Source organism: Coenobita brevimanus, chromosome 56 (genome assembly GCF_032717465.1).
Source record: "Coenobita brevimanus isolate Jiangsu-jjx chromosome 56, ASM3271746v2, whole genome shotgun sequence".
Lineage (NCBI taxonomy): Eukaryota > Metazoa > Arthropoda > Malacostraca > Decapoda > Coenobitidae > Coenobita > Coenobita brevimanus.
The window spans coordinates 26,872,035-26,897,038 of NC_137009.1; the positions used below are offsets into that span (position 1 = coordinate 26,872,035).

General features: G+C 43.1%; 1 protein-coding gene across 1 annotated transcript in view; it reads right to left on the reverse strand.

Annotated features, from left to right (window-relative positions):
- Positions 1-19,535: 19,535 nt before the first annotated feature.
- Positions 19,536-25,004, reverse strand: part of LOC145401673 (UDP-glycosyltransferase UGT5-like) — a 60,321-nt gene continuing 54,852 nt past the window's right edge. Inside the window, exons 7-9 of the mRNA XM_080273862.1 lie at positions 24,276-24,409; positions 23,915-24,134; positions 19,536-19,692 (exon numbers count right to left, since the gene is read on the reverse strand). Of these exons, the coding sequence (XP_080129988.1) occupies positions 19,536-19,692; positions 23,915-24,134; positions 24,276-24,409 (511 nt within the window). The remainder of the gene's footprint in view (positions 19,693-23,914; positions 24,135-24,275; positions 24,410-25,004) is intronic.

Below are 25,004 nucleotides of genomic sequence, written 5' to 3' on the forward strand. Positions count from 1 at the left end.
TAATGAATTGTAGAACATAGAGAATGAAAGTAATGCGAGTATAAGCGGCTGGGGAATGGCTGGGAGAAGGAGGAAGGTGAGAACACAGGAAGAAATCAGTAGGATAGAAGTTCTGGAAGCAATGAAGAAAGTAAAAATAGGGAAAACCCCAGGACTTGATGGAGTGTGTGGTGAAATGCTGAAGCATGAGGTAGAAATAGTAGTAGAATGGATGTGGAAGATGTGCAGATTGGCCTGGGAGGAAGTTAGAGTCCCGGAGGATTGGAAGTCAGGTATAATTATTCCCTTGTACAAAGGGAAAGGGGAAAAAGAAGTGTGTGGTAATCATAAAGGCATTTGTCTTCTTAGTGTAATAGGAAAAGTATATGGCAGGATACTTATAGACAGAGTTAGGGAAATAACAGAGAAATTAGTTGGAGAAGAACAGGGAGGCTTTAGGAAGGGAAGAGGTTGTGTAGATCAGATATTCATTCTTAGATCTATAATGGAAAAGTTTCTAGAGAAGGGAAAGAAGTTGTATGCGCCCTTCATGGATTTGGAGAAAGCATATGACAGGGTGAATAGACAAGGATTGTGGAAAGTATTAAGATAATGGAGTAGATGGGAAGTTGTTCAATGCTGTGAAGAGTATGTATGAGGATGCTAAGGCTGCAGTGCATGTGGATAGTGAACTGAGTGAGTTTCTCTATTTGAAGGTTGAGTTGAAGCATGGATGTGTCATGTCTCCATGGTTGTTCAGTCTGTATATGGATGGGGTTATAAAAGAGATACAAGGTAGGACAGTGGATGTTCGAGTGGCCCTAATGAGAGAGGGCAGTGTTTGGAAACTCCCTGTACTGTTGTTTGAAGATGATAATGTGTCGTTAAATGAAGACGAAGGGGAGCTGCAAGGCTTGGTGGATGAGTTTGGGAGAGTGTGTAAGAAACGGAATCTAAAGGTGAATGTAGGGAAGAGTAGTTATGGTCTACGAGAGAGGTGAAGTCAGTGAATGTACAGTGAGGTTGGATGAAGAGGAAATGGAAAATGTGAGTACGTTTAAGTTCTTGGGTGGTGTGATGAGTAAGGATGGAAGTTTGGAGGGTGAAGTGCTTGAAAAGGTATATATAACAAGGAAGAAAATTTGCTGCTTCCTTGAAGGCAATGATAAGAAACAGGGGAGTGAGAATGGAAGTGAAAAAGTTATTACATGACAGTATTGTGATACCAACTCTAACGTATGGAAGTGAAGCTTGGACGTTGTTGGAGGGACGCAAGTCAATAGTGAGAGCAGTGGAAATTAGTTATTTGAGAGGAGCCTGTGGCGTCACATGGAGAGACAGACTGACAAATGAGGATCTGAAGGAGATTTGTGGTGTGGATGTGATAGGAAGCGTTAGGAGAAACACACTGAGGTGGTTTGGGCATGTGGAGGGGATGGAGAGTGAGAGACTGACGAGGAGTGTGTATGTTAGTGAGGTGGAGGGTGAGAGAGGGGGGGGGAGGTCAAGGATGAGATGGAGTGGAGTGGAGAGGTATATGAGAGAGGGGTGTGTGAATTGGGAGCAGCGCAGTGAAATGGCGAGGGACAGGATGACGTGGAGGCGATTTGATTGTGACCACCCCATTTCAGGGATGAAGGCGTCTGGTAATAATTAGATAGGATCATTGGATGGAGAGGAAAATCAAAGATGGTAGTGAATATTGAGATCACCTAGTATGGAGATTTAAAGGAATGGAGAAACTGATAGAATGTGATTCATCTTAAAAGAAAGATATTCAAAGAATTTTTCATAAACAGTAAAATTGTGGGATAAATAGACAGCACGGATATATTTAGTTTGAGATTGATGGGATGGCCTAAGCCAGAAAGTAGAGAATCCGGAAGATTTAAATTAAGAAATGTGACAACAAGTTATGTTGCATACATACACACAACAGTCATCTTTGGCTGTGAGGTAGGTATAAGCAAAGTAGTAGGATACAGAGATAGGTTTGCTATCAGTCACTTCAGACAACTGAGTCTCTGTGAGGAAAGGAAGCTGAAGTTAATAGGAAGAGGTGTGGTTTTTACTAAAAAGAAAATCAGTAAAATGGTCACGAATGCTGTAGCAGTGACTAATGGCTGAGCTGGACAGTGGTCCAATACATCTCACTTGCTCGTCACTGTGAGAAGGGCGGATGGTGGGGATTTTTATGACTCCTCCCCCTTGAGGACTTCTAGGCTGGGTGTAACCCATTTGCGCCCAGTGTCCTAAAAAAAAAAAAAAAAAAAAGGACGGAACTGGGCATTTTCAAAATTTATCAAAGAAGGGAATCCCGGGGAAGGGACGTATGAGCATCGCGACTGTAAGCCGAGAGGCGGAGGGCGGTACACTAAGTGTCCTTCCAGCAAAATCCCTCGCATAGGAACTCTGGGCACTTACGGGTTAATGCCATTTCTTCGTAATATAGAATTGGAAGTGTGGTGTGTAATGTGCATGGAGCTCTATGCTGACAGTTAGAGAAACCTGTATAGGAGTGTATGGTGGTCTAATCTCTATGTTACTGACACCATTACTACACTGCTGCTACTACTACTTATACTCACCAAAATTATTCGCACATGATACTGAAAATTATTATAATACATGAAATAAAAAATGTTATGATTACAATTGGTGTTACAATGTACAACACGTCCGAAATCCTTTGAAATTTTAAAATGTGTAAGTACTGTGAAAAAAGACTAGCAACAGATATTTCGTAAGGCATATTTAATTGACAGTGAAAATATAACAAACAGTAGCCTATATGTTGCTCAATCAAGGCAATCATTATGTAGCAGTTATTAGATGTCCATGTTTCAGACACTCATAGAGGCTAAACAAATTCGTCAAAGCCTGCACTGAACGAAGAATACTTCACAATAAAATTTAAATGATACAATAAGGCACGCCACATCATAACAAAAAAGAAAAAAGAAAAAGACTTAAGTAACTTTTTCTTATGCATGTCTTAGAATGCCTTATTTTTTTATTACTGTAATTGACCGAAAACTTATGTACAAACTCATCAATATTGACATTCTTGGTTGTTTAGTTCCCAGTACACCGATGTCAGTAAGGCGTGAGTTGGGTGGAGGGTCGTCAGAGATATTTTGGGAAGCGTAATCCTCCCACGTCCCCTCACCCTCATAGGTATATACGCTACTGCGCTCAGGAGTTGCTTCTGACCATCCCCCTTCGCTGACCTCTTCTGGTGTTTCGGTAACATAAAGAGTAGACCAACAAACACGTACTTTTATGTACATTTTCCTCTAACTGTCTACATCAAGATCTATGCACATTTCACATGATGCTTCTTGTTTCATAACTGCAATGATAATGACTCAACATATAGCCTCGAAAACCCCAGCGAGGAGTTGGAATGCTCCCACCATCCGTCCCTCTCCCATTGATAAAGATGTGAGATGTACTGGACCAATAACTGACTCACAGTTTATTCACTTCTTCAAAATTTGTGACTGAACACCACATCTTTTCCTCTGAACCTCTTCCTTTCTTCCTTACTAAGATTTATGATGTCTAAAGTAACTGGCGGTAAAGCCTTATTCGTATCCTCCAACTTTATTTATCTATCTATCTATATACCTAACCTGCTTCCCCCAAGAAAGGGACGTTGCCGAGACAGGACGACACACTCTCATTTTACTCATCCACACACACACATTCATTCTTATCTTAGTCCCAATGGGAGATGGGACAGATCCTCACCGCACCACACCGCACGAAGGTCAACTGCGCAGTGCAGTCAGCAACATCCGCAGTAAGGCCCAACAGCAGAGCTGGTTTACCCCTGTCACATCATAAAGGATCCATCCCCTTACGCGCACCTGCTCTGATCAGCTGAGCAGACCAAATGCTGGAGAATATCCTCTCAGGGCTGCGTCATCATTTATTCATTCACAATTTCTTTCCAGTCATTTCTATCATGCTGCTGTGTTAAGTAAGCAACTATATATCTTGCTCTTGTGTTCGTAAACTTCAACCCTTTCAATTCTCTACACTCTGGCTTTGGCGATCTAGTCATTCTTTAACTGAATATTTTTGTGATTGGTATTTATTCCTTATTCAGTTGATTATGAAAATTTTTTAGATTAAGTTCTAAGATGAAACACATTTTATAAATTTCTCCTTTCTCTGAACTCTCCATTGAAGGTGATTTCAATGTTCACTGCTAGTTCTGCCTCTTCTCTGAACTCACTGATCCATCTGCTGAACAAACCAGAATATTTTCTATCCTGAGTGACATAGAGTGGCTATTGCAACATTCCTCAAGTAACCTGGCTGCCTTACAGAAAACTCAAACATACTTGACTTTTTCCTTACAACTAGTCTGTCTGGCTACTCTTCTAATTTATTATCTCATGCAGGGCTCTTCTGATCACAGCCTTATAATGTTAACCTGTAACATTGCACCAATAGGGCGTATAGACCCCACCTGGAAGCAGTGGCTATGGCACTTTCAAGCTGCTGACTGGGGACTCTCAAATAATAGTTCTTTGATATTTATTATCGTAGAATGATTATTACTTTTAAGGCCGATAGCCATTTCTGTGTTTGTCAAACATTACAGAGGTTACTGTCTCGGACATGGAAGCCTACTGTCCTTGCTTTTATCCTGACTGATTAAAAAAAAAAAAAATCATATTTCCATTGCTCAAATGTTCATAACAAGGAGGAGAGGCCTTCAAAAGGTGCCAGTACAAACACATTCCTGAATCCCATCTCTTTCTATGTCTCTGCCTGGAATCATGCTCATTTCTTCTTTATCCTTCTTAGAAAAAATGCTCTGAACTCTCTAGCCCAAAGTCTTCCCACTCATTTGCACATTAAAACAAACCTTTCAAATAAATCTATTTTATTTGCCTTCACTCCACCTTTCCATTCTGATAGCTCTACAGCTGTTTCTTCTATTGAAAATGCAGAACTCTTCTCCTAGACTCTGTCCTCCAGTTCCACATTGGATAATACTGGTGTTGTTCCTCCAGCTTCTCTCCCCTCTATCGTCCTCATGACTGACAGTAAAATTTCTTCAATTGATGTACTTTCTACACTCATTGACTTCATTACTACCAAGGTGTACGGGCCTGGTATGTTATTCCTGTTGTGCTGAAATTATGCTTTTGTGCCTACACCATGACGAGGTAAACTCTTTCGCCTTTGTCTATAGACTTGTATCATTCCTTCTTGCTGGAAATTTGTTCTCATTCACCGTGTGCTGAAGAACTTTGACCGTTCTGAGCCCTATAACTATCGCCTAATTACTTTAATATCCTCAGTTTCTAACCATTTCATCTCTGTTCTGAAGAAAAATAAGTAAATAAAGTACCTTTCCTCTCATAACCTTTCCCGTCGCCAGTTTGTGTTCCAGCAGGGACACTGCACTGGCGATCTTCTCACCTTCCTTTCTGAAAGTTGGCCATCCTACTTTCGTGAAATGGTATAAGCTTTGTCATTCAACATAACATCGCAAAGGTTTGTAGTCGAGTGTCATGAATACTTAAAGGTCAATCTGATTCCTTACTGTTTCTAACCTTCTGTCTGAGCCTTCATCTCCAGCATCCTTTTTTATTGTTCTATAGCTGTAGCAGACAGACACTGATCTCCTAGGCTATAATGGTGTTCTTCAGTGTTCAGTCCTGTCACCAGTTCTATTAATTCTACCAAGTGACCTATCCACTCACTTGCTGATAATTTTATCCTTCACTCTCCGATCCACTTCTCATAGCATCCATCACATCAGTTTCTTCCACAAACATGGGATGTGGCTATGCCACACCTGATGTCTGACTTGGTTCATATATCTGACTGGGAGTAAAAATAATCTTGTTGGTGTTAGTGCATCATAAACACAGTACCTACATCATTTGACATGCCAAAATTTTACACAGGAGTATTGTTGAATATTCAACAAATTTCAGCTCAGTCTTACATCATCTTTCAACATTCTTGGGGTTTCATTCTCTCGGGAATTATCTTGGAACTTTCATATTACTTTTTTTTTCCAAAATTTGGATCCAAGTGACTAGGTGTGGTAAACTGACTGCATCTTTTACCTCAGCACATCTCTTGACTTTATACAGGGGGTTTATTCGCCTAATGTGGGAGGGGGTTCTCAACATAGGTAACACCTCTCCTCAACAGGGTGGAGACAAGGGTTTTCGTCTCATTAACTCTCCTCCTTCAAAGTGTGGGAAGGGATCCGAATAAGTACGCTGAACATAGACCTGAAAGAAATGGCCTGATAGAAAATTCTTCAAGCTTCGGCTTTCTTGTCATTCTCTGACTAAACATATTGGCACTGTTTACTTATCCCCTAATTCTACTGACTATGAAAAATTCTTCAACTATCTTACTTCTACAGTGGAACACATCCTATCCATTTCTTCTTTCTCTGAAATCTCCATTCTAGGAGATTTCAGTATTCACCACCACCTTTGGCTCTCCTCTCCGTTCACTGATTCACCAGGTGAACAAGTCTACATCTTTTCTAACTTTAACCCGAGGCGTCAAGTTGACGTATGACTACGTTGCAACATTATGTAACTGCCAGTCCCATCAATGTACTGGTATGTCGCGCAATTGCAAGGTTCATGATTTGCACAATTTTCAAATCTTGCACTTGATTTTGGGTACGTAGGGTCGCGCGACCTTCCCCTACCTGCCACCAGGCGGGGACACTCAGCGACCACGCACGACCTGCACTTACCCTCAGCTCGGTCACTCACCTGTTAGCAGTGACCCAGGTCAGACATGGCGCACATATGTCTCTCGGAGGAGGAAATTCAAGCTGCCCTGGACGCCTTCACAGGTGACAGTGATTCGCCCCTCGATGACGAGGTGGTGGACAAGGATTATGTCCAACCAGAGGAGGAGGAAACTAGCACCAGTGATGAGGAGGTCCCGTCCCCCAGGAAGCGGCGCTACGTGACATATCGTGCTGCTGGAGAGGGCCAGCCTGCACAAAAACAACATGCAACAACCTCTCGGCAACCCCTACGTGATGTGGAGCCCGATTTCGAGGACGAGGACGAGGACAGAGCCGTGGGACATGCTGCCACGTGATACGAACGCGAGATTATCACGCATTGCGGCCCTGAGCGGACAGCACGTCGTATAAGCAGGTATGGGCCTAGTGTTTGTTTGGGGAAGGCGAAAGTGGCATGGAGGGAGTAGGGAGTGAAATCGAAAGTTCTGGGGTGATTATTGAAAGTGAGAGTAGCAGGAGTGAGTCATCGCTCTCCTGTGGTGGTGTGAGGCGGCGGGGTGTATCACGTGGGGCAGTGAGGGAGCATGATGAATCACGTGGTGTGGTGATGGAGCGAGGAGGTGAGGAGCCACTCCCCAGCACGTCTTATGCTCTCCAATATTCCCGGACTTTCTCCCCACAGCCCCCTGATGTTCCCCAAGGCCGTAAGAGTAAGGTAAAGGGGAAGGGTAAAGGCCGAGGGAAGAGGAGTGCGAGTGGGGAAGCCCTCCGCACTGCTCCTCCCCAACCTCCCCCACCAGCATCTCCTCCCCACCCTGATGAAGGCGATGATGGGGATGATGGGGGCGAGGGTTATGTGAGTTGGAATTAGGAAGATTGCAGTGATTTTTCTCCCATCATTCACCCCTTCACTGAGCAAGGGCGCGCTGGCTGCACGGCTCCAGGAATTCACTGTTGTTCCACCAGGGTGAATTTTTTCTGCCTGTTTTTCAGTGAGGGTTTTGTGGAGCAGATAGTGGAACAAACCAACCGTTTTGCTAGCAGCCAGCACCGTGAGAGTGAAAGACTGGGCACAAGGAGCAGGCATTCCATCATTTATGATTATCCTGTCTCCCTTGCAGAAATGTTTTTATTTTTTGCCCTGGTACTTTTGATGGGTATAGTACGTACAAACAGAATTCTGGCATACTGGACAAGGGACCCTATCATGCAGACACCAATATTTGGCAAAATCATGAGCCATAATCGGTTTCAGCAAATTCTAAACTGCCTCCACTTTTTTGATGCTGATGATCCTGCCAATGCAAATGACACTGATAAGGTGAGGCGAATTAGGTTGGTTTTTGATCACCTATGGCAAACATTCCGTTCCTCATTTTATCTCTATAGAGACCTTGTCATAGACGAGAGTCTTATGTTGTGGAGAGCCAATATTTCCTTTTGGCAGTACATACCCAGCAAAAGGTACAGTTTTGGGTTCAAGATCTTTGTTATGTGTGACTGTAGGACTGGTTATGTGCAAGACATAGTCTTATACATCGGTGCACAGACATAATAGAAGATCGGAGTATTGGACTGTCTGGAGCAGTGGTAAAGACAATGATTGAAGACTTCCTTCATCGTGGCCACATCCTTTACCTGGATAACTGGTACACTAGCCCTCTTCTCGCTCGTTATCTCCACCTGCATGGCACGTGACTCTGTGGTACCGTCAAGGTGAACCGGCGTCACATGGTCAAGGTGGGGCGTAAACAAGAAAAAAATTAGGTGGTCTTTTTCCAGGCTAACAATATCCTAGCTACAGTGTGGAACCACAACAGTGAAGTCAGCCTCTTCTCCACGGTTCACCGCCCATTGATGCACCGTACAGAATCCGTTGATTACCGCAGTTAGAGGAGGCGCCACATCTGGAAACCTGAGTGTGTGCTTGATTATAAGATCAACATGCGCCTGGTGGACCAGTCAGACTCCATGATATCCACTGTTGAGTGTGCCAGGACCACGATGAAGTGGTACAAGAAGCTCTTCTTTCACCTGCTAGGTAAAACTGCCCTCAATTGCCACCACCTGCATGCCATGACAACAGGAGTGCAAAAACCTTTCTAACAACTTTACCTCATCATCCTTCTCTCCTTTTTTTCTACTCTGATGGCTCTGTAGCTATTTCTTCTACAATAAAGCAGATCTCTTCGTTCAGACTTTCTCTTCCAATTCCACCTTAGACATTTTCGGTGCTGTTCCTCCATCACTTCCCCCCTGTGACATCCTCATGGCTGTCATTAAAATTTCTTCAGCTGATGTATTTTCTGCCATCACCGGCCTTAATACTAACAAGGCATATGGGCCTGATGGAGTCCTTCTTGTTGTCCTCAAGAACTGTGCTTCTGTGCTTACACCCTGCCTAGGTAAACTCTTTTGACTTTGTCTTTCAACTAGTACCTTTGCTTCTTGCTGGAAGTTTGCTCTCATTTAGCCAGTCCCAAAGAAAGATGACCATTCCCAGCCCTCTAACTACCGTCCAATTGCTTTAATATCCAGTGTCTCAAAAAATTTCGAGTCAATTCTTAACAGAAAAATTTTAAATCATCTTTTCTATCACAAAATCTTTTCTGATCGTCAGAATGGTTTCCGTCAGGACGTTTCACTGGCGATCTTCTCACCTACCTTTCAGACACTTGGTTATCCTCCTTTCGGGACTTTGGCGAAAGCTTTGCCATTGCACTTGACATCTCAAAGGTTTTCATCGAGTCTGGCATAAGTCTTTAATTTCCAAACTGCCCTCTTACAGTTTCTATCCTTCTATCTGTGCCTTCAGCCATAGCTTGCTTTCTGGTCGTTCTATAGCCGCTGTTGTAAACGGCCATCATACTTCTCCTAGATCTATCAACATACTGGTGTTCTTCAGGACTCTGTCGTATCACCAACTCTCTTCCTTTTATTCATCAATGACCTTCTAAGCTGTACCTCTGATGATTCCACCCTTCACCTTTCCATTCGGTTCTCGCAATGTCCAACTCAGCAGTTACTTCAGCAATCAAGGGATGAGGCTATGGCACACCTAATGTCTGACTTGTCTAGTATCTCTGACTGGAGTAAAAATATTGTTTTTAATGCATCAAAAACTCAGTTTTTACACCTTTCAACCCGACACAATCGTCCACAGGAGTACCCACTAATGTGTAAAAATATCCAGCTCAATCCTGCATCATCCTTGAACATGCTTGGGATTTCATTCACTTGATACTTATTTGGAAGGATCATATTGCATCTCTTGTAAATTCTGCTTCCAAGAGATTGGGTGTGCTAAGCCAACTCCGTACCTAATTTTACCCCTGCTCAGTTGTTGACTTTTTAGACGGGTTTTATTCGCCCCTGTGTAAAGTACAACTCTCATGTGTGAGGAGGTTTCCCACATACAGCTCTTCTCAATAGGGTGGAGTCAAAGGCTTTTCGTCTCATTAACTCTCATCCTCTTACTGGCTCCCTTCAATCTCTGTCTCTTCGCCGTGCTGTTGCATTTTAATCTCTTTTCTGCCGCTACTTCAAGGGTCACTGCTCCTCTGAACTGTCGGCTTGCATCCCTCTGCCTCTATGATGGGTTCTAGCAACAAACTTTCATCGCTTTTCTGTCCAACTCTCTAATGCAAGAGTTAACCATTACTCCCAGTCTTTCATTTATGCAACTGGTCAACTCTGAACTGTCTCCCTCTGTCTGTATTTCCTACTTCCTATGATCTGCAGTTTTTCAAACATAGTTTGTCCAGGCATCTTGAAATGAACGGATCTTGAATTTGGCTCTCTTTTGTATTTTTTTGTTTATTCCTGGAAGGAGCGGTTTGTGGGCTCCTGGCCTATTGTTCCTTCTTTCTTGCATTAAAAAAAAAAAAAAAAAAAAAAAAACAAGAATGAACAGTGTGCAAAATATGAAAGCGCCAGGCAGTATCATATGCCTTCTCAAGATCAAAGAAAACTGCATTAACAGATTGGTGAGTGGCAAAGGCAAAGTGGATATAAGCTTCTAAAGTAAGGAGAGGAGTTAAGGTACCACGGGTTTTTCGAAAACCAAAGTGAGAGGATGACAAAAGCTGTTTGGATTCTAGGAGCGACATAAGACGATGACTTACCATACGCTCGAACAACTTCCAGAGACAAATGGTAAGAGAAATGGGGCGATAATCCTGAGGAGCATGGTCTAACTATCCCGGCTTAAAAAATGGGAGAATGATGACATTATGAAAAGGGGGGGGGGACATCCTTGGTCCAGATACGATTATAAATAGCTAATAAAAAGGATAGGGCCGGGGGGGTAGACGTGCTGGAGCATATTGTAATGTATGCCATCTGGACCTTTGCAAGTGCTCTTACTGAGACGAAGGGCAGAGGACAATGCTTGGAGTGTGAAAGGTGCATTATACAGCTGACTAGAAGACAGCTGGAAGATGACAGGCGTACATTCAGAAGCAGCTTTAAGGACATGAAATTCAGGGGAGAAATAAGAACTGCTACTAACATTACTAAAATGAAAACCCAAGCCATTAGCAACTAGATACGCATTTACAGTACTACTGATTCCCTATCTAGATGAAGGACAGAGGAAGGCATGGGAATATGTTTACAGGCTATTTTGTGAATACGTTTCCAGACGGAAGGAATGAGCGTATTGGTGGTTACAGTGGAAAAGTACAGCCTCCAGCCACGGTGTTTAGCCTGTTTAACAGTCTTGTGAAGAGAAGTTCGTGACTTTTTAAACAAAAGAGATGCACTCTGTTCATCTGAGGTGTTGCGTTTGTGCAGGTAACTTCTCAAACGTGCACGTTTGACACGTAGTGCCACGGTGCAGAGTCCCACCAAGGCACACATTTAGAAATTAAAGGACGGAACGGCCTAGGAATCGCAGTCAAAGCTGCCCTCAGAACTAAGACATTAAAAAAGGTAATCACATTTAAAACAGCAGGAAAGAAGTAACGGGGTATAGAGGAAACTGACAGAGAAGTAAAAGACGGCCAGTCAGCTTTCAGAATGAACCACCGAGGAGGTCTGAGCACAGGACAATAGGAAGTAAGCGTAAGTTTAATAGGATAGTGATCGCTATACAAAGCATCAGAAAGAGTAGACCACTGGAAATGTAAAGAAAGAGGGGAGAGCAGAACAAGAGACTGAGACATGAGAATGTCTGAGTTCTGGCATCAAAATGTGCCATTGCTGCTGTATTCAATAAGGACAAATCGTTAGTAAAAACGAATGACTTAAGGTGCAGGCATAAGAATTAGTAACAGTATCGCCCCATAAAGCATGACGACAATTAGAATCACCTAACAATTAAACTGGGGTGGGTAACTGGGACAATAAAAGAGATGCAGCATGAAAATGAATAGGCTGGAGGGGAGAGAAATAAATATAAATCACAGTAATCCAACGGCTAAGAAAAACACGAACAAAATTATATGGAACAATGGTGCTGATTGACAGATGTTAATGAGGAACTGTATAGAGGACTAAGATAGCTGAAACGGATAAGCAGGGCAGAACAAGAAACAATAGCCAGGTATAGGTACCGAAGGGGAACACAAACGAAGTTCTTGTAAACAGACTATGGATGGACAGTGAACCGAAAGAGGATAGCGGAGGTTATCGCGATGGGCAGTAAAACTTCGAATGTTCTATTGTAATATAGGCAAACTATAACTTTAAAACACCAATTATAGATAAAACCCAACAGAAAAAAAAAATCTAGGAAAGAAAAAAGGAAATAAATACTAAAGATAAAATATAATACATAGGAAGTAAAATATAACACAGGTTAGTAGAATACATTCCCGAGTCAGTACGTTAGTAGGAAATATGAGCATGGCAGGAGTTGGAATAGGCGGACAAGCAGGACGGTCACCATAGCCCGGAGGCATAAGGAGAGATAAAGGGGAAAGAGTATTGGAAGAAGTGGAAAAGGAGGGTGGCAAAGAGGAAGGAGGAACAGAAGTTGAAGGAGGATGAGATGAAGGAGGGAGAGGAGTGGGAGGGAGGTCAGGAGGCACAGGATGAACTTCAACAGAGAGGATGGAAGGAGAACTGGTCACTGAATCTGGCATGGAAGTTAAAATATAATCCATAATCTTGGGGATGGCTTCACTGTTGTCATTGCCAGAAGGTTTCGTGCGACAAGTAACCAGCAGTGGATCGGTCAGGGGACGGGGCTGAGGAGACTGCACAGATGTGGAATTCAGAGAGGCTTGTTGTATAGGTCTGGAGGGGCGGGTACTTGTTGCATGGACTTTACGAGCTGAAGAAGTAGAAGGATGGGCAGAAGAGGCCTTACAGTCTGAGGCAATGGACAGACTGGGCTTGCCACTAGAGGAGGATGTGGGTCGGATATTACGATGGGCTAGAGGCGTCAAAGGTGGGTATGAGAAACATAACTAGAGGAGTGAGAGGAGGAACGAGGTTGGGAATGGGGGGAAGGACGAGAAGAGGGAACAGGTATGGAAGGGAATTGAGAGGAAGTAGAGGTAAAAGAATCTAAAACAAAGAAAGTATTAGAGACAGGAACAAGAGGAGTCTGTAAGGAGAGCACTGAACTAGAGGGGTGTTAGGTAGAGAGAAGGGATTGCTGGAAATAGGAGTACTGGGAGGAAAGGAAGAGGAGACAACAGTTAGAGGGGTAGGGACAGAGTGAGAGGTGGAAAGACGAGAGGTGGAAGAAGAGGAAGAGGAGACAGATACAGAGACAGGTGTAGAAGGGGAAGAAGAAATAATACTGGTACTAGTAGCCACTATGGGAGGAGGACAGATGACACGTGCATAGATAACTGTAAGATGGTGATCGAGGCCGCGAACTCTACAGCGAGCCTCATGAGGGGATAGACCAGTTTTCCAGCAGATGCTAGACATTTCTGCCTCAAAGAGGTAGATGGGACATTGCCGGTAGGTGGAAGAATGGCTACCCTGACAGTTAGGGCAGCACCAGATGGTGATAGTGCAGTCTGAGGAAGCACAACTAGCCAGTGCACAGTTAGTGCAGACTGTAATTGATCAGAAGTATTTGGCAGGGTGGCCAAAATGCCAACAAGATGTGCATTGGTGAGGAGATGGCATAAACTGACACACCTGGACAACAGTACCCCCAATGAACACAGTAAAGGGCAGATCACAACCTTATCACCGTAACCTGTCCTATCGCTCAGGTAGGGCCTGTGGACCCTCCAAAGAAACGTCATATATGGCACGTTTGAGCTGAGGATTGGGAGGCCATCAGGCAGTACTTCTTTGATTTTCCCTGGAATGATTATTGCTTCCATGGCCGGGAGCCATCTGAATGTGCCTTGCGCATTACGGAGGTTATTCTCTCGGGCATGGAAGCATACATTTCTTTCTCATATCCTTTGACTAATGCAAGAAAGCCTTGGTTTAATCACGCTTGATCTAATACTGTCCGCAACAAGGAGAGGGCCTATAAAAGGTACTGGAACTAATCCACCCCTGAATCACATCTTTTATCCGTTTCTGCCTGGAATTGTGCTAAGTCTGTTCTTTGCTCTGCTAAAAATAATTTCATCTGTACTAAATCCCCTCAACTCTCCAACTTGAATTCTTCCCGCTCCTTCTGGCACCTTGCAAAAAACCTTTCTAGCAATTTTACCTCATCATCCTTCCCTTCTCTCTTCTACTCTGATGGCTCTGTAGCTACATCTTCTACTGATAAAGCAGATCTCTTCGCTCGGACTTTCTCCTTCAATTTAACCTTAGATGATTCCGGTGCTGTTCCTCCATCACTTCCCCCCTCTGACTTCCTCATGGCTGACATTAAAATTCCTTCAGTTGATGTATTTTCTGCCATCACTGGCCTCAGTACTAACAAGGCATATGGGCCTGATGGAGTCCTTCTTGTTGTTCTCAAGAACTGTGCTTCTGTGCTTACACCCTCCCTAGGCAAACTCTTTCGTCTTTGTCTTTCAACTTGTACCTTTCCTTCTTGCTGGAAGTTTGCTCTCATTCAGCCAGTCCCAAAGAAGGATGACCATTCCCAACCCTCTTACTATCGTCCAATTGCTTTAACATCCTGTATCTCAAAAGTTTTCGAGTCAATTCTTAATAGAAAAATTTTAAAGCATCTTTCCTATCACAACCTTCTTTCTGATCGTCAGTATGGGTTCCGTCCGGGACGCTCCACTGGCAATCTTCTCACCTACCTTTCAGACTCCTGGTCATCCTCCTTTCTGGAATTTGGCAAAAGCTTTGCCATTGCACTTGACATCTCAAAGGATTTCGATCGAATCTGTCATAAATCTTTAATTTCCAAACTGCCCTTTTACGGTTTCTATCCTTCTATCTGTGCCTTCATCTCTAGCTTTCTTTCTGGTCTTTCTATAGCCGCTGTTGTAGACGGTCATTGTTCTTCTCTTAGATCTATTAACAGTGGTGTTCCTCAGGCCTCTGTCCTATCACCAACTCTCTTCCTTTTATTCATCAATGACCTTCTAAGCTGTACCTCTAACCCTATCCACTCATACGCTGATGCCTCCACCCTTCAACTTTCCATTCGATTCCCGCAACGTCCATCCCAGCAGTTACTTCAACAAACAAGGGATGAGGCTATGGCACACCTAATGTCTGACTTGGCTCGTATCTCTGACTGGGGTAAAAATAATATGGTTGTTTTTAATGCATCAAAGACTCAGTTTTTACACCTATCAACACGACAAAATCTTCCACAGGTATACCCACTACTGTTTAATAATATTCAGCTTAATCCAGCATCATCCTTGAACATGCTTAGGGTTTCATTTACTCGGGACTTATCTAGGAAAGATCATATTACATCTCTTGTAAAATCTGCTTCCAAAAGATTAGGTGTGCTAAGCCGACCCTGTTCCTTCTTTACCCCTGCAAAATTGTTGACTCTATACAGGAGTTTTATCCACCCCTGTGTGGAGTACAACTCTCATGTGTGGGGAGGCTCCCCACATACAGCTCTTCTCAATAAGGTAGAGTCAAAGGCTTTTCATCTCATTAACTCTCCTCTTACTGACTCCCTTCAGCCTCTGTCTCACTGTCCTGTTGCATTTTTATCTCTTTTCTATCGCTACTTCAATGATCACTGCTCCTCTGAACTGTCTGCTTGCATTCCTCCACCTCTACGACGGGCTCGTAGCACCCGTCTAGCAGCAAACTCTCATCCCTTTTTTGTCTAACTCTCTAATCCAAGAGTTAACCGTTACTCCCAGCAAAAGGTCAACTCTGGTACTGTTTCCCTCTGTCTGTATTTCCTGCTTTCTATGATCTCCAGTCTTTCAAACGCAGTGTGTCCAGGCATCTCGAAATGATCGGATCTTGAATTTGTCTCTCTCTTGTATTTTGTTTTTCTTTTGGAAGAAACAATTTTGTGGGCTCTTGGCCTTTGGTTCCTTCTTCCTCATATAAAAAAAAAAAAGATCGTGAGAGGCAAAAACTATTTTTATTATATTTGCTGGTTCATGTCAGCATCCACAAGGAGGAATCTTATAACAACGCACTGATTGTATTTGCCGGTGTTGGTCAGAAATAATTAGCTCAATGTCATTAAAGCATTCTGCAAAAGCTCTATGGCCGAAGGACATTGACGATGGTAAACGGACAGTGCCAGTGAAAGAATTAAGTTGGATATCTGGGGACACAGAGATTGGTTGTCCTGAATTGTTGACTAGGGATGCCACCTTCTCGGCTTTGGCAGCACTGTGAATGACAAGGAGGCAGGAGCCATTCAGACGGACTGAGAAGGTGACATCTCTGCCTACCTGTCTAGTAGAGAAAGGTGGCGTGAGAGGTCGTCAGTCGTACCATGAATATTGAAAATTTTCAACCATGTCTGTAAACCGAATAGAGAGAAGGTGAGGGAAGAGGCAGGCACACAGGAAGAAGGACGAGGTCGGGATAGGGAGACAGAGGACAAAGAAGGAACAGAGACAGGAGGTGAAGGTGGAAGGTAAGGGTGAAATGTGACGATAGAAAAGGGACTGACAGAACAGGAGCTAGCAGAGTGGAAGACACAGCAAGCAAGGAGGATGAGTTGTTTAACCCATTAGTGCCCAGAGTTCCTGTGCAAGGGAGTGTGCTGGAAGGGTACTAAGCACACCACCCTCCCCCTATTGGCTCATAGTTTCTAAGCTCATAGGTCCCTACCCAGGGATTCCCTTCTTTATTAAATTTTGAAAATGCCCAGTTCCATCCTTTATAGAGGACACCGGGTGCAGCAGCATGGAATCGAACGTGTAGGAGGAGAGGAGGAATTCGAGGCCACGGTCGAAAGGGAGTCCTGGGTCGTCATCATAATCGGGTCAGTAGAACTGACAATATCCATATAACTGTAAATGGTAGATTTCACCACACCACTCCCCACCCATCACCAAGCCCAGCGAGGGGAGGCTGATGTTGGGTCAAACTCACTGAACAGCCCCTGGGATAGCAGGAGGGGTATAAGCGGACACTGTTCGGTGTGGAGTGGCAGCCAAAGACCAATCCACCAAACAGTGCAAGTGTGACCCTAGCCGAGGTCAACTGAGCCAACACATGGCCAGACGATTTGCCCAGTGGGGCCACACTAGACTGCCAGTCTCAATCCAACCCACCTAGCAAAGGAGCGTGTTGCCCACCACAGGGAACCGCATCCTGCCATATGATGGACTCAACTCCCAGATAGAGGGGTGCAGGGAATATACAGGACGCCATGCATGGCAAACATGTGGGGAGGAGAAAGTCTCGCCCGAGATGACAAAAGGAGTGGAGACTAGTAACATCACCAAAAGACCTCCAGTATCTGGTGATGATAGGGAAAAGGAAGGAAGAAGCAATGGAATAAGAAAAAGAGACCTGCAAAATTAGTTGAGGCAACGACAGGGACCCAAGCAGAGGGGAAAGAGAAGAGTAGAGACCCCGCCATAGCTCCTCCACTCGTCAAGACCCGATCGACGTCTCTGAAGCCCCCACACGACGACAGTGAGCGGGGAAACGGGAGGACCACTAGTTTATAGGGAGTTCTCCGTCACTCTGGTTAGGAGGAAGAGAATTCTAAAAATAAATAAAGTGGGACAGTGTTGTCAAGAGGTTAACATAAGGTCCGAACCTGGTGCAGCCACATGAACGATAATGAATCAATAAACATTTTTCAGTATATATAGGCCATGTCTCTGTCACATGGTAGGAGGATGAATATAGTTTTGAATGATGAGTTGCTTGAGGAGGTAGAGTGTTTTAAGTATTTAGGGTCACATATTGCTGTGGAGAGAATAATAGATGCAGAAGTGAAGTTTAGAATGAATGAAGTAGGAAAGGTGTTGACAGGAATGAAAAAAGTCTTTAGATGTTGTTTGTTTAGAATGGATGTAAACAGAAGGCTTTATGAAGGTGTAGTGGTACCGACAGCATTATATGGGACTGAAACATGGACTATGTGTGTAGCAGAGAGAAGTCTGAATGTAATGGAGATAAGGTGTCTGAGAAGTATGTGTGGAGTGACAAGTATGGATCAAATGAGATGTGATGAAGTGCAAAGGAGAACTGGAGTTTTGTGGGAGATGGCTGATCAAGTTGAGCAGAGGGTGTTGCATATGGTGAGAATGGATGGTGAGCAATTGGTGAAGAAGATAGCTGGATCGGATGTGAGAGGTGTAAGGCTGAAAGGAAGGCCACGAATAGGATGAATAGACTGTGTGAAGAGAGCATTGGATGGGAGAGGGATGTCTGTTAAGCAGGGAAGAGTGGCTGCGTGTGATAGGAATGATTGGAAACTTTGAATGAATAAAAAATGACACAGCCCCGAGGGGATATTCTCTCGCATTTAGGCTGATCAGCTGATTAGGTCAGGTGTGGGTAAGGGGATCGGTCCATTATGATGTGGCAGGGGTAAACCAGCTCTGCTGTCTGGCCTTGCTGCGGATGTTGCTGATTGCACTGCGCAGTTGACCCTCATGCGGTGTAGTGCGGTGAGGATCTGTCCCTTCTCCCCTTAGGGCTAAGATGGGAATGAATATGTGTGTGTGGATGAGTAAATTGGGAGTGTGTCGTCCTGTCTCAGCTACCTCCCTCTCTTTGGGGGAAGCAGCCTAGGTATACAGGTAGATTTATAAGCATTATTAGGAGAAGGGTAGAGTCAAAATGGCCGAAATAATAAGGACTGTTGTGGTCTATCCTCGGCCTCAGCCATGCTTTGGCCCCCAAACGAGTAACGAAAAATTCTTTCAATTTTTAGCTATTCCTACTATGCCAAGTAAATAAATGAATCATTATTGTGATCCAGAAATTCAAACTAAAGTAATGACTAATGTAATAAACTAAAGGTCACAACTATTGCCACTTATATAAACTAATGAAAGTCAATTATATATCCTAGCTGTTATGTGTCTACAATATATTATGTAGTACAGTCTCGGTGTACATAGACCAAGCACTCTTCTACCGAATCTCCTTTTCACAAGTTAATCAGACAGTAAGAGATAAATCCTCAGCCAGTATAGTTCAGCACGGTTTTGCGGTCAAGCAGTACCATATTTCACTTTCATATATAGGGTAATTTCACGCCTGTACTGTCTCATCATAAGAGTATGCATTTGGAATTCTCTTTATAACTATAAATATCACGAATTCTTTCTTAAGTTCCTCCTACAAAAAGCCGTAGTTTCTAAATCTTAGTTTTACCTGTGTGAACAAATAATACAGTAATGTTTCCAATGTAAGATATTAATTATAAAACTACCTATATCAGTGATAGGTAGTAAAAAATCCTAAAGTTGCTACATAACCAGCATCATAGGATGTTACAAGAACTATTGTACTACCATCAGAATTCATACCATGACATATCTAAAGCAGGGCAGCGGAGGTGTGCAGCTCCCTTATGCCTCATGACATATTCCACCCAGTACACAGCTACCTCACTGGGATGCTGAGGTTGGTCCTTCATCACCGCAGATTGGTGCGCTACCCGTGTTTTGAACCTGACGGGAAAGTAATTATTAAACATTGGCGATGCTACACTTTTGCAATCCTCAGTCTGATCAAGAACATACCCCCCACCTCCTTGCACACCTAAACAAGCACATGACAGCCCTCACCCCCATCTTTTCTTTAAAAGGTGGGCATAAGGAGAACACCTTGAGGACACATAACCTGGGCCCTTCAGATTCCTTGTGCAGGCCAAATTAAAATCTCTGGATTTTGTCTTTATTTTTTCCTTTTTTAAAAAGAAAACTACATAAGATACAGCATTCTACATATCAAAGGCACTAATTCACTATAAGACACATAACTGAAATTTCATGACCCCATAATGAATACTTTCCGAGTTCTGGCCCAGAAACGAAATCTCTACCCCCGGCTAGCTGACCTGCCGCCCAGCTCTATGGACGGACACCTGTTGATCCCAGTGGTAACAACAACCTCCTTTGTCTGTGTCAGGTGGAGGACACTTCAAGGATGTACATTAGGGTGGGCCAAAAATTTAAAATTCGACTATAGTATTTTCACATGAACTAATTATATTTTTTAAAATTAGTTGGTGGTACTCTAGAAACTTTCAATTTAGTTTTTACGGTACTGACGCTCCAAGCACTCAGTGATTACCGTCGATTGGCAACTCTGTAAATGATAACCCATTGTTCTGCATTTCTGGTACTGGTTTAGAGTACCAGCTTACGAACTGGTACTGGTTTTCTGTTTCGAATTTTGTATGAGTCTGCGTATTTTATAGGAATCATGGCCAGTTGCAGCAAACGAGAAAGCACGAAAGACTGTTTTCGGCTCATCACGCAGTCTTCCAGTAAATCAGTTGTCCACTAGCTGTGATGTCATAAGGGCATATTTGGAACATAAATCATAAATCCGTCATTGAGCACCCAAGTCTATGCGGAAACTGTTGCACTTGAAGTAGAAGGAATTTAGGAGAAAGCTTCCATCTCAAATAATGATTTCACCGGTGCTGTTACTCATGTGAAACGCCTGATAGCAAAGGCACAGGAGCTTAAGAAATATCCAGTGAACAAAAGGGCTTCCAACACCTACATATATAAACTCGCCAGCTTTGACACCTTATCTGACATTAGTCGCTGCAAATGTTACAAAAACTTCAATGCACATGAGAGGCCTGAGTGTCAGTGCGCTACAGCAGACAAGATATCGCCTTAGGAGTGGCCTTTCTGGGTTGACCAAAATAGTTGCAGAAAAATGTATATTGGTGGAATTGACAGGAAGAAGACAGCACAAAATAAGTGAGCAGCAAACACCGTGATGAAAAGGAAGCTCTATGAAGAGTCCACTAGAGATACTAAGCAAAATAATGAAGATATAATGACGGCATGTACTAATGAAAGTGATGCCTGTGACGAACAATATGATCAATATGTTGTTGATGATACTGCATAAGTAGATGGAAGCAAACAGTCAGAACAGTGTCAGAATAGATTATTCTATCCTGAGCTGAATCGTGTAGCTGATCGATGTCAAGTAAGCAATAGAGACATCTTTTCCATTGTGATTGCAGCGTTGAAAGAAATGAATATTCTTTGTGAAGAAAATAAAGTTGATCACAGTAAACTCTGCCGTCAGCGAAAATACTGGAAAGATGTCACATTGCAACAACATAAAAATGACTTGAAGGAGATCGTTTCAATCGGTTTCAATGGAAAAATCGATCAGACGCTCAAGAAAACCCACGGTCAGAGAATCGTGAAGGAAGATCAATACTCAGTAGCAGCTTTTCCTGACGCCGTTTATCGACCACGTTTATCCCGAAAGTGGAAGAGCAGCAAATATTGCCAATGATGTTGTCTGTTATTCGAGAAACAGATTCAACAGATTCGTTGCAAGCTAACGTCTGTGATGGGACAAATGTCAATACTGGAAAGAGAAATGGAGTGAACCGTGAGCTCGAAACACAGCTTGACAGACCACTACAGTGGCTAGTTTGTTTGCTGCAAGTTGCTGAAATCATTTTCCGAAGGTATTTCGAGGCAGTTGATTGTAGGACAACAGTTCCACGAGGCTGCAGAGGAGAAGTAGGTCAATCACTTGAATTTAACCCAAAAGATCTTCCAGTTGTTGATTATGAACGTGTTGCTGGAAAAACTTGCATTTTACCAGAAGCTGTTAGTGATCTCAGCAAAGATCAGGGCTACCAGTACCGGTCATATTTGGCAATGCAACTGCCAGGTGGAGATACTAATGGTGTGGGACCATCTGCACAACCAGGACCGCTAAATCATGCCAGGTGGCTTACAACAGCTAATTGCGTACCGCGACTTTACATGTCAAAGGAGCAACCATCACCATCCCTAAAACGTCTCATTTCATTCATTGTGAACTACTGTAATCCTGTGTGGTTCAGGGTGAAAGCCAACAGCTCGTGTCAGGATGGAGCCCCAGATTTCTATTTCATGGTGGCTCCTTCAAAAGCTGCCGTTGGAAGATCAGGTGGTCGTTCCTCCTGTGCTTGCCAATAACAGCTACTTCTGTCACCCAAAGAACATCCTGTTGTCGGCTGTTGTTGATGAAGATGTTGGCGTACGCTCGATGGCGATCAGGTTGATGAAACAAGCACAGATGAATGACAATGATGACCAGGCCTCAATTAGAATATTTGAAAAATCAGCACTGAAGATAAACTTCGATGCCAAGAAGTGCACTGAGCTGGTAAAGCTTTCTTCTGCCACAGTTCCTCCATTGCTGAAGAACTGACTGGAGCAAATAGACGAAAGCCAACCCATCATATTGGACGTGGACCCTTACCATTCCCAAGGAGTGGAACGCTGCGTCAAGGACGTCACATCAACAAGTAAAGTATTTAGGCATGAACCACGTCTTGGTAGGCTCGTCCAATGTAAGCGATCTCGCAGCTTGTTCCCGAAGCTTGAAAGTAAACAAGACTTTTGATGTCTTCAACTGTGCATGCCATTTCTACTGTTCTTTTTCTATTTCATGAAATAATGCCTTTTATACGATTTGAATACATTTATTTCAACTGATACTTTTAATTTTAAAATTGAAATTTAACACAGAAATTGCAATTTTTTAACATCTTTTTCGTAGTGTTATTGTCATTGTAAAGGAGCACCACTCTATGTTTCAACCTGGCAACACTAAGTTGGTTCCTTTTCGACCCGCCCTAATGTACATCATGATTTTTACTAAGGCTATCACAAAGCAATTTTACTGTGGAACAGAAACTTGCATCAAGTAAAGTATTAAGAGAATCAGAGCTATGTCCATTACTGTGGTACATCAGTGAAGTTTGCTGACTGACACAGGCTTTGTATCAGATACAACCATGGCCACAAGCTTTAGAGATAATGAAATCTGTATATAAAAATGAGGTCACCACTGAACCCTCGTCTATATCTGGTGCTGAAATATGAAGAAAAATGCAGCACCTGCTTGCGTTTTATGTGTTGGAATGGTGACTAAAGGCAGAGCCACAACAGGATGGGAACTGTTCCTCTTCCTAATGGCTTAAAGATACACAAACATTTGTATTTCAATCACCATTGTTTCTACCAGCGAGGAGAGGAAAATGAAACAGAACTGTCTCATCTTTGAACTGTATGTTGAAAGATATCAAAGAGCATTGCTCAAAATTTTTACCGCAGCTTGATATGAGAGAGACAGAATATTGGCATTTATAAAAATAAAACATGGGCAATGCTACACTGTTGCAACCCTCCAATGGACCTGGCGCATACCCCCACCTTCCTGCACACCTAACCAAGCTCATATCACCCCTCATGTCTCCCCCTCCCCCATTAATCTTTTATTTTAAAGGTGGGCATAAGTAGATTGCCTTGAAAACACAACCTGGACCCTTAAGATTCCTTGCACAAGTCGCATTGAAATCTATGGAAAAAAAAATTTCCTTTTTACTTTTTCAGTATCCCCCCCCCCGAAAAAAAAAGTACTTAAGATACAGCGTTCTACCTATCTAAATGCACCCGTTCACTATAAGACACATAACTATGTGAAACTCCATGACTATAATGAAAACATTCCATGGCCCTATAATGAATAGTTTCTGAGTTCTGGCCCGGAAACGAAATCTCTACACCCAGCCAGCCGCCCTGCCTCCCAGCTCAACAGACGGACACCTATTGATCCCAGTGATAACAATACCCTCCTCTGACTTCGTCAAATGGATGGCAAAAATTCACTGCAGAAGAGTATTAAGAAACTTACTCATTGTTTCCCATTACAAACTGTATTTTCTCCTTCAGTGTGTCTGGAGTGAGGTCGTCCCAAAGTAACACGCTACCCCAGCCATCATTCTCCACCTCCCGCATGTTGTTTTCCTGGTCTGCAAACACAGGCATGCCCAGTACCGGCACCCCATGGTACATGGATTCCATAGTGCTGAGCAGTCCCCCATGAGTGATGAACAATCGCAGCCGAGAGTCACCTAGGAAAATGGTCATTGAGGCTTGCTTGTAGATTTCTAAATAAAAAAATTACATCGTAACTAACAGAATGCCACGGCAATACAGATCATCAGTTGTTATAACACTAACCTTGATTAGAACAAAGGGCTATAAGTTCGTACCGAGAATATCCTGCTGGGGGAGCCACTTGCCAAGCCGGACATTGGGGGGAAGGTCCTCCATTGTGTCCTTGTTCCACTTCCACAGGACTCTCTGCTTCAGTGACCCAAACACCTCCACCAAGGTCTTCCGATGTCTAGCCAGACATAGTATAAATATAGTTATTTCTGAGCTGAGCTAACAGTGTAAAGGATAAAATTGTGCTAAATGTATACTGACTTTTTCAGGTACTCTCCTGAATCAAGAGTCCATGAATATTTAACTGAGTATTACATTATTACCATCTCTTCTGTCTGTGCCAAAAGTATTTTATTGAGCTTATATGAGAGCCGTTAGACTAAAGGAATTAGATGTGATTTGCATTTAATGGACTGTCACGCTTTAGTACTCGAAACCTCTTTAATGTTCATTGTCAGACAATTGCAGAAGAATAATTTGGCTAAAGATGAAACTTTTTTTCTTTTTTATTGATCAGGGAATGGTTTTGACAGAGTCCAAATGGAAGTGTTATATAAGAAACAAGATAGTTGAGGGTTTGGATATGGACTGTTGTGGTGGTGACAGATGTATAAGAATGTTAAAAGTATCCTTAAAGTCATTGGAACTTACAGTGGGGTGTCTCTGATCAGCACTTGCAGCCTCATGATCGCTTTTGTGCCTGGATTTTCGTCCATATTCAGGGCAAAATTTGCAGTGATTTCAGTTTTGCAGCACTAAATTATTGTTTCGTA